The sequence below is a fragment of the Diabrotica undecimpunctata genome, chromosome 5, assembly GCF_040954645.1.
Source record: "Diabrotica undecimpunctata isolate CICGRU chromosome 5, icDiaUnde3, whole genome shotgun sequence".
NCBI lineage: Eukaryota > Metazoa > Arthropoda > Insecta > Coleoptera > Chrysomelidae > Diabrotica > Diabrotica undecimpunctata.
The window spans coordinates 107132746-107150387 of NC_092807.1; the positions used below are offsets into that span (position 1 = coordinate 107132746).

A 17642-nucleotide genomic window follows, 5' to 3' on the forward strand; every position below is an offset into this window, starting at 1 on the left:
TTCCACAGAGCGCAGGATACGATGAAAATATATTCACAGAAAAGATCAGTCAAGAAGATTTAACTAGAATAAAACATAGATACAAAATACTAAAATACCTTAGAGGCGAATGGCATGTAATTGCTAATATCATCATCATCATTGGTGCTACAGCCCTATAAAAGAGCCTCGACCTTCCCAAGTCTATTACGCCAGTCAGTTCTATCCATTGCCAACTGTTGCCAGTTTGCTGCGCCTATTTGTCTACCATCCTCATCTACACCATCTCTCCATCTGAGTTTTGATCTACCCCTATTTCTACTTCCCACAGGTTGTGACATAAGAATTCTTCTAGCAGGGTTGTTCTGCTGTGATCTTGCCAGATGTCCTGCCCATCTTAGTCTTCCTATTTTTATAAAGGATACTACGTCTTTACCACCAAATATATGTTTATATCTGTGATATATCTAATTTATATCTGTGATATTGCTAATAGATTGCTAGATATTAACCTCGCGAAAACAGAGTACCTCTCTACAAGTGAAGAAGACATAGAAGATCTACAGATTGATGACAACGTAACAATCAAAGGAAAGGATAAATTCAAATACCTGGGGTTTATAATCACGAAAAAGGCAACAACAGAGGAAGAAATTACACAAAGATTAGGACAAACAAGAACAGCAATCCGACAACTTAACTCAGTATGGTGGGATAGACACCTAAATATGAAGACAAAAACGCAGATTTATAAAACATTAGTGCGAAATATTATGACATATGGGGCTGAAAATTGGATCATAAACAAGAAAACCAGCAGTAAGATAGTAGCAACAGAGATGGAATGCCTGCGAAGATGCTGCAGAGTAACAAGAATGGATAGGAGAAGTAATGACGAAATAAAGCAAAGAACATCAATAGAAACAGACATACTAACATATATAGAACAAAAAAGACTAAAGTGGTATGGACATGTAAGAAGAACTAGCGACAGCAGATGGATAAAGAAAATAACCGAATGGAGCCCCATAGGAAGGAGGAAAAGAGGACGACCCCGAAAATCCTGGAGGAACGAAGTAGACGACGCCATGAGTAAGAGAGGACTAAACGATGGAGAATGGAACAACAGAGAGAGATGGAAACGGTTGAGCGAGGGAAGGCAGTGAATACTGTAGAATCCCTAAATATATATATATATATATATATATATATATATATATATATATATATATATATATATATATATATATATATATATTGCTAATATTGCTAATATTCACGGCAGAAATTAGAGAACGAAAAAGCCTAGTTTGAGCTGTAGTGTCATTGGAAAATGCTGAATGCCGAAAAAGATCATAATTTTCAAGATAGGAGCAAGATCATTATTTCATCGAACTAAAAAGCGCTGCATGGTTGATGTAGAAGATCATTTGATCATTTAATATTGAAAATCTTCGAAATAGCCATTTAGATCAGGCACCAACAATCTAAGAATTCGAAGTGGTTTTCCAGAGAACAAATCTAGAGAATGAAGCTAATTAGAGTTTAATTCAAAACCAGATTGATTAATTTTAGCTATTACAATCACTTTTCGCTTTTCTTTTTATTCTTTACCAAATTCGACCATTTCGTCGTTACAAATGGGCACAAAACTTACATATTGTCATTTACAGCGCTTTAGTTTCAGCAAAAGTCTAACACACGAGCTTCTACTTACTCCATTTTGAAGCTTATTGAAGTTTCTTTTTATAATCAATTCGCATTCCCTTCAAATCCGGCCTATTTTATCGTGAAATACTTACATGTTGCTGGAGATTGGCACGCTATTACACCGCTTTCGTCTATTTGGTGCGACGCGACTCTTCTGTGGCGCACCACAGGACTCTCAACCCCATTTTCGTCCTTTAGAGTGATCCCGAATTTTATATCGTGTTCGTCGGTTTTGAAATCCCATCTAAAAAAGCGAAATAAATTATTGGTAAATACTAAAAAGTCCATATCATGGACTATTTCACGATGAAAGTGTTCATTTTAAAGAGTATGTAGAAATTTGAAAAAATAAATGTTCATTGATACATGAATTGATGTCAGGTAAGTTTATTATAATTATTTTATTAAGTATTATTAGAAAATATGTGAGATGCACAGTTTAGGACTTAAAACATTTTGAATAAGGTTTCAAATTAAGACCTTTTCCAAATCAAAGTTTATGTGAAAAGAGATTTACCTAGAAAACCATACCTAAATTTCACCTAAACTTTGATTTGGAAGCTGTAGTAAATTTAATAGTGTAATATAATATACTTTGATCAAATAAAAGGCAGATATCGAGCACAGTTTATTAATTAAATCTTGCCCAAGTACTTTCGCTCCCTAGAGCATCTTCAGGGATATTTCGTCAATTTTGGCCTATCCAACAATTATGGAATGTTATAAACATAAAATTGTACATTACACTACACTACACAAGGACAAACAGTTTAAAATATTTAAAAAATAGGCGAAGCTACATTATGGTTGACATCAGGAGAGAGATTGGCATCAGATCATTTTGAGATGATCCTTACTTGTTTTCCGTAGGATGTTCATCTGGAAAGGTACTTTTGGTTTCTATTTGGGTACCACACAGAAATCATTCCAAGTGTTTTTTAAGATCTTAAATAATTTATTCTGATTACATGTGTAGCATTTGTAAATTCCTTGAAATCCTCTCGTATATGTATTATAATAACGAAGAATTTTTCCATGTTTCTTAGTTCGTATCTTTTAAATTGAAATACCCGAAATATATTTCAATTCTTTCTCGGCTCGGGTTAATATAAACCATCTTAGAGTTGTTTATTTATTTCGCAGCTGCGTATGTTCCTCGATATTTCTTCGTTCAAACCGCCCGATACTGCGTTTTCAAATTAATAATTTGCGTCTTAATTTCAGTTTATACGTTTTGTTTATACCAAGATTGTGCGAATTAATTTTAAAGATAATTTCATCACTCTCGCTGGAGCCGCGATTAAGAGTGATGGGTTTCAGCGTTATGTCCAAATTCGCGTCGAATTTATAGTTTTCTGTTTTTGTCCCTTTTCAGGGAAATCTTCGTCTTATGTTATGGAAAACAATTTTAGTAGCAGTTAATCGTATCAAATTAATATGGATGCAGTCTAATTCTACCTGTTCCTGTTTTTTAAAAAGCAGAGTCATAAGTTTTGTGTTCAGTGCCAGCTTCGGTCTCAAATGGTCGGTCCAATTCGCAGTGTGAGATGCAGTCCTTTTGTTCGTGTGTTCGTGTCCAGAGACTTCAACTCCAGTCTCCAACCTCAGGAACTTAGTGTTTTTGTGAAATCCAGGTAACTTTTTTGTGTCAAATTTTAAAGTAAAGACAGTATTTTTTTGCTAAAGTAATAATTGCTTTCATAACAACTCAAATTTGTAATAATTAATAAATTGTAAAATTTTAGGTTTTGACGTTAGCTGTCAATTTATTTGTTCAGTTTTTTTTTTAAATTTAATGTTAACTCAGGACAGCTCGTGTTATTATTTTTGATGTTCATTTGTTTTGTTGGTAAAAAAAGGTTAACCTCCATGCAGCAACAATTTTGAAAGTTTTTGTAGCAATTCCCCATTGTAAACAGATAGGACACATGTAAGTTTTTCTTTATATTTTTTTTACTTGGTAACTGTTCTTATAGTAAATTTGTATTGCCTTATTTTTTAACTGTTTGTGGTAAGACACAATAAATGTTAAATTTTTTTCTTAACATTTTGTTTATTTTTTTAACTAACCCTTTTTTGAGTTTCATTTGAAAAAGATATGTTTTGCATTTCTAATAATTATTTCGATAGTTACAACTAGCTGTTGTAATGGTTATAATTAGGCACCTCGAAGTGGCGCCCTTTCTAAATTACTAGAGGTGTTTCCTGTTGCTTTTTATTTTGTTTGTCCCAAGAGATTCATGACCTTTTGTTTCATATTTTTGTAGTTGCCCCAATCCGACCACTTGTCATTTACTTGTCTATGACCCCAGCTCTCCTAACAAACCCTGAGTACCGTTCGCACAAAAAGCGTTTATTTTGCTGGCCCTATCTCCGCCCCCAGTAATTTCTATCCCCAATCTGCTACCCCTTATAATAATACCCCATGTGGTAGCAAAATATTTTCGTTACACATGGAGGGAAAAATTTCTTTAGTTCGGTTGTAAAATTCTACTGTAAAACTTTGTAATGTTTGTTTTTCGGTGTTGAAAAGTTTCCTTGACTTTCTTGTATTGTGGTCAATTTCGTGCTTCACTGCTAAAAAATATTACTGACTTATTTCATAGTAACATAAGTTTTGTCGAAGTTGCTAATTTGCTAAAGGTTCGCCTGTATTACTCTTATTGGAGTTTTGAGCCCACTCTGTCCTGCGCAGAGTACTGCAGCACTGAACCAAAGAATCAAAATCTCAGGCGACACGATTCTTTTTTTGGTACCAAGAGGGCTTTAACAGTTCTATTACCTTTTTCTAGAGATACCTTATCTTTGAGGCCGTTGCACCAGAAGATTTCTCAACCAGGACATTCTTTTTCATCCTATGCTGTGAGTCCTTGAATCTTGACTTAAATGAATAACTGTATGTGGTGATGTATTTGTCACCGGGGGTTTATTTATTTACAATTTTAGTAGTAGCTGTTCCAGTATTCTTAAATCGCTTTTAACTTGGTCTTGCCATCGTATCTTGAGTTTATCTCTCTTTTGGTATTTCTCATTCTGGTGTCCACTCCGTTAATTTTCTTTGAGCTGTGTTTTTTGCTTTTCTGAATATATGTCCATACAACATAATCCTCTGCGCTTTTATTACTCTTACAATATTTTCTTCCTTTAGTATATTACCTATCTCAATATATATTAGTAATGTTATTTCGTTTTAGTTAATTCTTTTGTGGTCCCATAATCATCCTAATAATTATTCTTTCGAAGATCTTTAATATTTCTGCTTCTTTAGAATTAAGTCTTGGTCTTACAGTTTATGCTGTTTATGTTACTGTTGGTCTGATTGATGTTTTATATGCTCAGTCTAGTGTTTTTACTAATTTTTTTATCTCATTAATATCTTTTTATTTGCATATAGAGCTTTATAACCTTGTGTTTTTGCTGTATTTCTGTTATTTCATAAGTTCTGTGAAGTACTATCCCAAGCTATTTAAATGTTTCTACTTCTTTAAAGTATTACTGATTAATATTGAATGAAGATATTTAGAATTTGTTCTTCCTGCTACAGTGCATATATTTTGGTTTCTTTTTATATACCTCCAGATCCCTTTCTTTTGATTTTTCTTCTATTTCTATTCAGGCAACATTTAATAAGAGTCCATGATTCTGCACCATGCAGCAGAACCGGAAAGTCATAAAATCATAGAATTAGTATCTCCTAGGTTTGACGAAAATTCTATAGTCAAAGGCCGAAAATGGAATTTATTTCGGGGTTTGACTAAGAACGTAAGTCAGGCCTGAGGATTCATTAATCAAACCTAGGAGCGCCGGAGTTTCGTGGCTTGGCTATAACATATATAGGGGAAGGGTGTACAAAATAACATAGTGGGGTATAATGACATAGTGGTTGTATATGTCGTAGGCAAGTATGAAATGCAGGCATTCTCGCAAAAGCCTAGTCATTTTCGTAATGACTTGGCAGTTTGTATAACGTTTTCATTTTTACGAAATGACTTCAACCTTTTAGGCATTTGCGAAACTACCGGAAACGATAATTTCATGATATCATGGGTAATAATTCTATTTTGAAACAGTGTTGGAAGTTAGGCACAGATCATATAATATAAAAAAGGGAAGAGAAAATGAATTAAATTATTATTACATACTTGTATTTTTGTATAATTATTTCTGTATTTTTATTGTTTTAGGCCTCTTTACGAAAATCACCCAAAGCATTGTTTCGATGGTTTTTAAAAGGTGCCAAATATTCTCTAGAATCAAGGACATTTGCACTGACTTTAAATTTTTATTCACCAAAAGAATATGATTTTGGAAGAGCTTTTAATAATTCATTTAGGAAAGGAAAATTTTTTTTTATATTATATGATCTGTGCCTAAATTGCAACACTGTTTCAAAATAGAATTACCGTTTCCGGTAGTTTCGCAAATGCCTAAAAGGTTGAAGTCATTTCGTAAACATGAAAACGTTATACAAACTGCCAAGTCATTACGAAAATGACTAGGCTTTTGCGAGAATGCCTGCATTTTATACTTGCCTACGACATATATACCGAATTCGTTGTTCAGGAGTGCCCAGAAACGAATATCCAATTGTGGTGGCAGTCATGCTAGTTTGCATTCGGTTCCGCTTCATCGGTCAGAGTGGGAGCATCGATTATTTTATTTTTGGCATCGAAAAGTTTTTGGCGCGAAATATTAAAATATACTGTATGTTTTTAGTGAGATAAACCGGTAAGTTTAAATATTTATGATACATTATGAGGAATATTGTTTTATTGTTTTTCTATTTCAAATTTAGTAAATAAGTTATTGTTTTGTCACAAATTGTATTTCTTTAAATTAAGGCTATGTGGGGTAGAATGACATAGGGGTATAGAGGGCAAAATATCATAGTATGTCATTTTACCTGATCGTATATAGATAAAAATAATGTGCCTCACAAATGGATAACATTTCTGTTTTTTACAGATTATGCCGCGAAATTACGCAAGAACGACCAATAGGCAATCATGGGATACAGATTCTATGGTAAAGGCCATATAAGCTGTTAATAAGGGCTGTTAATAAGGACTAGGCATGTTTAAACCTACTTTTTCCATAGAAATAGAAAGATAGTTGGTTGAACATTTAAAAATGCTAGAGTCAAGGTTCTTTGGACTAACGAGATGGGACGTATTAGAGTTAGCTTATAATTTAGCAGTCAAAAATAAGTTTAAACATTTTAATAATCAGAAAAAGGCCGCTGGAAAAGATTGATTAAGAGAATTTCGTAGAAGAAATCCAGATATAACACTGCGTAAACCCGAAGCAACATGGCCACATGGCCAGCAGGCTTTTAATAAACCTCTAGCAGCTCTAGCTAAGTTTTTTAATGTGTTAGAGGACACTTTGATAAAGGAAAATATTGATCCCATGAAGATATATAATGCAGACGAATCTGCATTATCTACAACACCCACAGAAAGTGTTTGCTACAGCCGGTCGCAAACAAGTAGGTGCAATTATCAGCGCCGAACGAGGTTCCCACTTGGCAGTTGTTTGTTGTATGTGCACTAACGGGAGCTGTATTCCACCTACTCTAATATTTCCACGAAAAAATATGAAAAAGGAATTAGCTGACCATACACCAGCAGGAACTTTATGTATTTCGCAGGAGACTGGCTGGGTGACGGGTCTAGTGATTTTACAATGGTTGCAGATTTTCAAAAATATGCCAAGGCATCTTCCACCGAGAGGGTTTTGTTAATTGTGGTTGGACATTCAAGTCATAAATATCCTGGTCGAGTTGTGACTCAGTGTTTTGTTGGTGGTCTGTTAAATGAAGCCTATGGAAAAGTAGCTAATGTTCAGAATGTTGCTCATGGAGCAGCATCATTAAAACTGGTATCTACCCAATAAATCCCAATGTATTCGCCAACTACATGTTTCAAGCATCTGAAACTATAAATATTGTAGTAGATAGTGTCAAACATGCTGTAAACGTTTATGATAATAATGAAGAACCTGGACCTTCCTCTTCTACCATAGAAGTCCCTAATGTGATGACAACTCAGTCAAACTTTCAAAATCCAACAAGTGGCATTTTACTAGTGGTTAATCCGGCAGATTTAAGTCCAGTTCCAGTCGGACCATTTGTTTCCGCCCAGGAAAAAAAAAGGCACTTCTGTTCTTAACTGAACTCCAAATTTAGAGGAGGCAAAAGAAAAAAGCAAACTGAAACCAGAGATCCCTCTAAAAATAAAAAGAGCGGTAAAAAGGAATGTTTTTATAGAATGCGAGTCGGAAAACGAAAGAGAACTTTTTTCTGCTGATGAAGAAAATGATGTTGCTGCTTGCATTTACTGTAAAGAACTGTACAAGTTGTCTAAAAAAGGTGAGGTATGGCTATGTTGTTGTTCGTGTCAAAAGTGGGCACATGCTGAGTGTGCCGTACTAGATAAGAAAACAAAAATGTTTGTTTGCGAGGTTTGTACTGACTGAATATCAATCGCTATTAATGTGTTGTTTTGCCCGCCAGGTGGGGTAAAATGAACTTTTCTTGTTCATTTTTTTATGTTTGGCTAAAAGTTTATATTTTCTCCTACTTTGTTAAAAACTTGTCTGAAGTGTTTCAAATACTTTAGTTTGTGTTCTATTCAAGTTTTGTTTAAAAAAAAGTTTTCTTTAAGTAAAAGTTTCGGTTTTTTAGAAATGTATGTCATTTTGTACACCCTTCCCTTACAAAACGCAGCTCTTCCTTAAGTAGGTCTCTCGTCTTTTTTAACTTCACTGAATATTAATAAAATTAACAATATGAATGTAAATATGTACTTATTATATTTATTTTTAAAATAATTTACGTTGTAACTTACTTTAAATGACAGCCTTCTTCTACTACAATAAAATCTAATATGAATTTATGTCCTTTCTTTATCACAGCCTTTGTAAACTCTTTTTCATAATCCTTAACTTCTATATTTTTCTTGTAGTACGACTGAGGAACTTTTCCACCCTGTTTGATCTATATTAAAAATAACGAATTTAACAAAACAATTAAAAATATTAATAAAACTAGAATTTAACAAAATCATATGTTATAAATATATGTTGATAATCACGCAATGGCGATGAGTAGGTAAATTGTTTAAAAAGAAAGAAACCAAGACTATATAATTTGAGACAGACTTTACATATGAAGGGTACAGGTCCATAAAGAGCTAAGTTACCAAATATTTTTTTTCTAACAAAACGAAGTTTAAATTTTAAAACCAGTTATTGATAAATTATTCATGGTTATGATGAACCCTGTTGATTAGATAATTGGGTAATTAATGAGACACACGCAAGAAATTAAACTTATATTGATAATATGCAAAATAGAACATAAGCTTTAATTGGTCAAACCACAAAACATTATTGGCCTAAAGGGGCCAAATAAAAAAAACAAGTTAAAATGACAAGTAGACAAAAATTATTTGTATGAAATAATTTTTATTCTTGGGCAAAATTGTTTTACTTCGTCACCACAGAATCGTTTCAAATCTTGTAGGCATTTAAATAGCCGAGATTGGTATCAGACCTAAAAAAATGTTGTTTAATAATAGTATTTCAAGATATTAATATTTTTTTTATATCTGAATAAGAATACAAAGGAAGTTTAAATTCATTTTGTAGTAGCACAGGTCCATTTAGCTTGCTTTCTTTTTCCTTCACTATTGCTGACTAACCTGGTCCATTATAGGACTCCCGGTGATATATTAGTCTACGATGTTCTTGATGTATTTCTAATTCTCGAATTGAACGGGAACTGAAAGGACATTTTTTCAAATAATCTGTTTTGGTATTAAAAAAATTCGTCCATGCTTGAAAGTAGGATTGATCTATTTCCACAACGTCAAATGGCGATGGTTTTGCACGAGCACTTCTAAAAATTTCAACTCAATCTGAAGGAATCTCATCTCGTTGTGTGGAGTTTATTAAGCCCATATTTTTGTCCGGTTCCATGTAGGAATGACCACCAATAGGGAAAGTAACTTTAACATAATCAAGTCTATGTATTGTGGATAATATAATGCAAAAAACGAAACATGGTGAAATTTTTGCCCTCCACACTAGTCGCAGAATATGTCAAGCGATCTTACTTGTATATCGAGAAAATTCCATAGAAAGTCATTCAATATTGAACATACATCTTCGCTTCCCTTTTTGCCAAGTGTTTCCGATTAAATTTAAAATACACTTTTTGCTGTAGATAGAATGTGTAAATTAAAGGCATAGACGTTCAGCTCGCTCTTATAGGAAACATCGTTTGTTGTTATGTTAGGGACACTGAGAGTTTTTCCAAAATCGAGACAAATAGCTTGGTGAGTCACAGAGGTTCGACTTTTTTCTTCGCTACATTTTTTCTACTGTAAAATACCTCTGCCTTTCTTTTGTGTACATCATTTTGTATCGTAAGCTGGCGTATTTCCTTTTGCAAGACGCATATGCATCTATATTCTTTGGTACAAGTATTGTCGTAAAGTTAACAATAAACGAGATGGATGGTCCGACTGGACTATTAAGACAGAATATTTTATACGACTTTTAGATGCTGTCATCTTTAACTCCGCTGCAGGTTCTGCAACTGACGCCCATTTTACTGACTATCGAACACTGATACAAATAAAATTTATTCGGTATTAAAATTTTACGAAAACACAAAGCTACCTTCCCTACACCGCCTGTTCACTGGCTATTTCACGTTTCTACCGCTAGAGTCACATCTCATCGCGAATGTTAGTCATATACATAGCAAGAAGATCCTTATTATGTCTATGATAGTTTGGTAGAACGGGCGCGTACGACAAACAGACAAAGATAACTAGAGCACTCAAAGTAATTATTGGCGTTTCACCTCTATTCACAGAGCAAATTATACCTTATCTAGTCTATTTTTATTATGTCTCTGGATGTAACACCATCTATACCCGTGGAATACATGGTGCAGATGAAAAAGAGTTGCCTAAGCGATGACCGGAAGAGCTGTCAATCTCTTTGTGATCACAGTCTTAGCATGTTATGTATGCAATGCCGTGCTTGATAGTAGCTTGACCCAAAATTATATGAATAAAATGGATAGGTAGAAAAAATGAAAAAGAGATGATGACTCAAAAATAAGTGACTCTTAGGTAATGGACATAGAGAGAACGAGAAAAGAGTTATCTTTGTTCTAAATAGGTTGCAATAATCATAACATGGATCTTACAAGCACACCTTTAGCACCAGGGTATACCAGCGCCAAATAAAACATTTATCAGACATTCGCGGAGAGCTTATATATAACTGATTTGCTGAAGGCCCCAAGGTTTGTGTCGGCTTTCAGAGAAAAAAAAACCAATATTACTTACCACTGTCGTGTATCTTGGATTTCCATCCGGATCCTTAAGGTTCCCACCAAAATGGGCTGGTAAATTATCCGGAGAAATATTTTCTAACAAAACAGGTTGCCATTTTCTGGGATCGTTCTTGAAAATTTGTATTTTGCTGAGCGTGTAACCATTCATAAATCTTTTGACTACGTTAAAAGCTACAGAAAACACTCTGGGGGCTAAAATAATTAACAACACTAATTAATAATAATAACTATAAGAAATTTTTTGTTGTTTCACAAATTTTTTATGTCAAAAATGTAGTCACGAAAAACTAGACATTAATTGTCATAGTCGTTTTTTGAGTATGTAAGTAAAAACATAGTACGCTGTGTATAAAAGAGGGTTATGCCGCAATAATTTTCGCATTTCAGTTGTTGACCTATAATCCCGGTTTTAATCGATCAATCTGATCGATTCATAATTTCCTTAAAACCGTGAAGAAGCCATATTTAAAAATGTGGTTATTTACTTTACTGTGATAAAGATACATAGAGGCGAAGAAGTTTTGAAGATAATAAAGTCAATTACGTGATTTCAAGAGTTATTTCGGTGACAGGATCCCAGACAGTATTTCCGGATTGGAAATCGAAATTTCGAAGCATATCATCATCATACTGGCTTTACAACACTGTGTGGGTCCTAGCCTCAGAATTTCTCTCCAGTCGTCCCTATCCATGGTGTTCCTTCACCAAGCACGTATTCCCATATTTCTCATATCTTCATTGATTTTATCAAGAAACCTTTGTTTCTAGCCTGTCTCTTCTTCTGTGACGTCGAACCATATACAGGGTGTCCAGAAACTCTCCTGACAAACGAAAACCGGAGATTCCTTAGATAATTTTAAGAGGATTTAACCCATTTCACCTAGTCCGAAAATGCTTCCTAAGACAGCTAGAGCTCTTTGAAGATGGCGCCTTGTAAGTAGTTGTTTTTAATAACTTCAGAACGCTTCTATTTAGAAAAATAAATACTGGTACGATTATTTATTGTCCAGAGTTGAATCGATTCCATTAATTGCGAAGTTCTAGTAGCGTTCATAGGCCTCCGTTTTGGGTAGGTCAACGGGTATTTTAAAGCATAACTTTTTTGTCTGTATCTTTTAAGCATTTGTGATACTAAATCATTTAATTTTCATATATTCTAGTACTAAAAGGTACTCCTACTTTAAGTCTGTAGGATACACCGTTTTCTAGAAAAATCGATTTGAAAATCTCCTTGTAGCAGTGCTTGTAGCAGTGCTTGTACCTTTGTAAAATGAAAGGATATAAATTTTCGTTGTGTAAGATATTTCTTGCGGAAAATTTTGAAACTGTGGGATACATGACAGATAGTCTTCGAACGCATATTTCTAGATTTTCCCCAACTTTCATTAAAGTAACATTTTGATGTGCTGTTACATCATTATGTTGCTCTGTTTCATTATTTTTGGGAACACTGAACTTGTTTCTCTCAATCGAAAAATTTTTCGTCGTAAAATTAGTAAATACCATTTTTGTTGAATTGAAATTATGTTTGAATGCCACAAAGTAAAAATTAAAAGAAAAACTTCACGAACTGACAAGAATTTGACAATGAAAAACGTAGGTTATTGTTCTTTTGACAGTGCAAAGCCTACTAGTGCCAAAAATATTAATTTAACTTTCATGACGAAAAAACGAAAAATTTTCAAATCGATTTTTCCCGAAAACGGTATATTCTACCGACTTAAATAAGAGTACCTTTTAGTAATAGAATACCTGAAAATCTAATAATCTAGTATCACAAATGCGTAAAAGCAACAGACAAAAAAGTTAAAATACCCATTGACCTACCCAAAACGGACGCCTATGAACGGTACTAGGCCAGTTTTTATTTTTCTAAATAGAAGCGTCCTGAAGGTATTAAAACAAAACTACTTACAAAGCGCCATCTTTAAAAAGTCCTACCTCCCGTTGGGTGCGTTCATTACGAAGACCGTGGCATGGTATCCTCGCCTAGAGCATAGCACTGACAGTGAACGCTCGCATTTAAAATATAGCATTTATTTTACGTGGCGATGATAATATCTATCAATCTAATACTATCCTATTGTAATAAATAATGCTTCACTTATCGTCTCGTTTAGTAGATTTATTTAAAACACACTAGATACTCATGATTTAGTTTATTAGTTATCTAAGTACAATACTAGATAGTACTCAGTTGACTTTGACTAACTTAGACCGTTCTCTTGATTCTTCATTCTTAACAACATTGATAATAATCCATAATCCCGTGATTTCCAGCTATTTAACACAAGTGCGCTTGTTGATATATTATTGTTTTTACTTGTTTAAGTTGTACACATTATTTAATAAGTTTTTGATTACATTGCAAATTTCACTAGGTCAGAGCGCGTTCCAGTTACACCGATATTTTCAATGTCGTAAACAAATAATATATTTTGGCAAATTTGTGTCACGTTATTAAAAAGATTACTTAAATCTGATGCTTAATTAAATCCCGTTACACTATGGTCCGATCGAGGGTCGGCGCCTCGTTATGAACGCACATTAGGGTGCGTTCATTACGGAGACAATCGCATGGTGTTCTCGTCTCATAGCACTGATAGCCCAGGAAAATAATCATTTTTACATGACACTCGTCCGGTCAGACAAACGACAATTGTTTTGAATAGTATGGACCTCTGTAACAAAAACCTATATATTTCCTGTATTTGTTTTTTTAAACTTAATTAGTTATTAACAAGTTAAGGTCGAAAAACGGAAAATTTTTCCTTTTTTCGTCTATCAGCAAAAAATGAAGCACTTTAAACAAATTTTAGAAGAAAAGAAACTTATTAATCGACAGCATCTCGTAGTGTCGATCGTAGAGTACTACGGACGTGAATCGAAAAAATACTAGAATCGAATCTAGAAAAAATACTAGAAAAAATACTAGCTCGAATCTGCTGGAATACTATGGTCCAACTCTATGGTCCGATACCTGGCTCTAGGCTGGGCGCTGCGCGTTGACGGTGAACGCTGGAATTTTTAAAGTATGCATTTATTTTACGTGGCGATGATACTATGATACCATCCTATGGTCCGACCGAGGGTCGGCGCCTCGTTATGAACGCACACTAAGGAAGCATTTTCGAACTGGGTGAATTGGATTAAATCGTCTCAAAATTAGCTGAGGAATCTCTGGTCTTCGTTTACCAGGAGAGTTTCTGGATAACCTGTATATAAAATGAAATTTTGTGGTTTAATTCCATGTAAAAAATCGTTTTAATGGGCATAAATACTAATAATTTAAATATTTAACAGAATTATTATTAAAGATACAATTACAGTATAAAAATTATTACCGTTTATGATGTAGCATTGTTTTAAGATCTCTGGGTAATTTGCTTCATATAACTGTATGAGGGATATAGCAAATTCGGCAGCTGAAAAAAATATAAATATATCAAATTTTCAATGTATAATAGAACTGAAACTATAGATCAAGTTCACAGAATAACAAATATAATAGAAAAAACATTAGAAGAAAATAAAGTCTGCTCTACAATCTTCTTATACGTAGCACAGGTGTTTGATACAGTCTGGCATGAGGGTTTAAACTATAAACTAAGAACGTTCATGCATTGCAAATAGATATTTCAGAGTAAAACAAGAAGTGTACACCGATTTAAGGGAGATTAAGGCTGGCATGCCACAAGGGAGTATATTAGGTCCGGTCCTGTACCTATTGTATACCTGAGACATTCCAGAGCTAAAACAAAACACTACTGCCACATTCGCGGATGATACAGCCGTACTAGCAATAAAAGACACTAGTAAAGAAGCGACTGATAAGTTGCAACTATCAGTAAATAAAGTATATACCTGGACCAGAAAATGACAAATCAAATTAAATGAGACTAAATCTGCACACAATAACTTTACAAATAACAAAAATAGAAAATTTCCCAGTTAGAATAAATGATACCCAAGTTACCTATGCAACATCAGCAAAATACTTGGGCATCACCCTAGACGCGAGGCTGCGTTGGAAAGTCCATGCCAAAAAGAAAAGAGGGGAGTTTGATATTAGGTATAAGAAATTGTATTGTCTAATTGGAAAAAATTTTACATTATCCATTCATAATAAATTCATCCACCAAAACTGTGAAGCTATCATACTCGATGTAACTAAAAATGTCATTAATGCCAACACGGAAAAAGAGAAACAATGTAATAACGCGAAATATAATATTGCTAAGTAATAGAAAACATAAAATCAAACATAAACAAATAACATTTGTGGACATCCTTTTTATTAATATTTATATTACCTGGTCTAGAAGCATATTGTTTTATATCGAAATCTTCCATATCAAAAATAACCACTAGTTGATGTTCCCCTGTCTCCGCTGCCATCTTTAGGTTAGTCTCCAAAATTTTAGCTTCGTTTTTTATTAGTTCCAATTTTGATACCGAACTTAACATCCCTATCGGGTCAAATCCTTTAAATGGAACGATGAGAACTGAAAAACATTTTGATTTAATATAAAAGAATATCTTAACCTTCCAAAAAATAGTAAAATATTTTTAATTAGCAATTTCTCGAGTAACTTTGTCATCTTCGTGAGAACTTGCATGAGATTTTTACAACAATGGAACAAATCAACAGGCACAATTCTTGATAAAAATAACAAAAACGTACATGAAACGAAATTAATAATCAACTTACTTGGAGCCCCATCTTTGTCCAATCCACATGTGCCACTGGGATGAAACGACTTAATTGGCTCTGGAGGATCCCATGCAATTAAATGGGAATCGATTTCCCACTGCTTTTTGAACATTACCGACTAAAAACAATAAAAAACTAATAAAAACCAGCGCAGTAAAAGATTTAAAATTATATATAGGTAAATATAACCGACTGCTTGTTTAACTACATATCGTGGACCTAGATCAAAAGTAGTGCCAAAAATACAAAAATAACTACAATTACGTTAAACTAACAAGGAGTGAATTGAAACAGAGATTTAAAAAAAAAAACCTTAAAAGTAGGTATATTGGTAAACAAATCATTACAATTTTTTTTGATTATTTTAGATTCAAGAAATGGGGTAGTTATGGCCATTAGCGTTTTAAAAATAATAAATATTGTTTTAAATGAGTTTTCTTTATAATGCTGGATTGAAATTATTTTCTGTTCTTTTAATTTGGCTTTGGTGTTAATTATTTTCATATACATAGAGTTAATTTCATGGATGTTTATACGTTTATACTCCCATGGTTAATTTGGTTTATGATAAGTGGAGAGCGGAATATAATATACAAGACAACATTATTATATATATATATATATATATATATATATATATATATATATATAATATATATATATAAATATATATATATATATATATATATATATATATATATAAATATATATATATATATATATATATATATATATATATATATATATATATATATATATATATAAATATATATACAGGGTGTTTCAAAAAAAGGTAACCCCGTCTCTAGGGTAGCTAAAAAACTGAAAAATAATTGGGGTTTGCTTAGTAAAAAATTTTTGTAGCGCCATCCGTTTTAAAGATACAGGGCGTTGAAGAAAAAAAAATTTACGCATTTTTTACTATTTTGCCGAAACTACTGGCAACATTGTAATGAAATTTTATACGAATATGTTTTGGAAGCTGATACATCCCATGAATTTGTTTTTATATCTGATTCTCATAGGGGGTGCTAGTTACACGGATCGTACTAAGTATTAGTCAATATAACATTTTTAAGAGTATAATTATTAATCAAAATTTCAAGTAAACTTAAACATCATTCAATTTCACACGAAAAAGGTAGTCTTGGTAAAACTCGATACTGTGTACCGTTTTCGGAATATTTTGATTTGAAAAATGAAGTAATAATTGATGCTGGTATAAAATAGTTAGTAATTAAACAAAACTCACAAGAAGAAAATTAAATTAATGACTAAGAACATAAAATAAAATTCAATTACAGTAAGTGTTCAAAATGCCCTCCGTTTTTGAGAATACACAAGTCTATTCTTTTTTCTAAAGATTCCATTAACCTTCTAAACGGTAGGGGATCAGCTATGATGTCATTAAATTGACGTTGAATTCTTTCTTCCAATTCTTGGCGTGAATTTACCTCTGTAGCATAGACTTTTTCCTTAATATACGACCAAACTGCGTAGTCCAAAGGGTTAAAATCGCATGACCGAGGAGGACAATGAATCGGAGCTTCTGCACCTCTACCAATCCATTGATTCGGAAAATGATTACTCAACCAATTACGACACCTTCTATCAAAGTGTGGTGGAGCTCCATCGTGCATAAAAAATTAAGATCTTCGCTCGTTTAGCGTTAAATCTTCTAATATCTCGAATAAGGAATTGTTTAGAAAATCAAGATACATATCACCATTTAAATTTCCAGGTAGAATATGATAACCTATTAATTTGTTACCTAAAGTTGCTGCCCAAACATTAACTTTAAATGAGTGTTGGTAATGTGATACCCTTTTGACTCGTGGATTCTCATCACACCAGTAGTGTGCATTA

At 33.3% G+C, this 17642-nt stretch overlaps 1 protein-coding gene across 1 annotated transcript in view; it reads right to left on the reverse strand.

Moving 5' to 3' along the window:
* LOC140441658 (SEC14-like protein 2) overlaps positions 1 to 17642 on the reverse strand; it is a 123857-nt gene that overhangs the window by 2110 nt on the left and 104105 nt on the right. The window contains exons 4-9 of the mRNA XM_072532522.1: positions 15774 to 15894; positions 15376 to 15567; positions 14407 to 14487; positions 11055 to 11254; positions 8538 to 8686; positions 1782 to 1933 (exon numbers count right to left, since the gene is read on the reverse strand). Of these exons, the coding sequence (XP_072388623.1) occupies positions 1782 to 1933; positions 8538 to 8686; positions 11055 to 11254; positions 14407 to 14487; positions 15376 to 15567; positions 15774 to 15894 (895 nt within the window). The remainder of the gene's footprint in view (positions 1 to 1781; positions 1934 to 8537; positions 8687 to 11054; positions 11255 to 14406; positions 14488 to 15375; positions 15568 to 15773; positions 15895 to 17642) is intronic.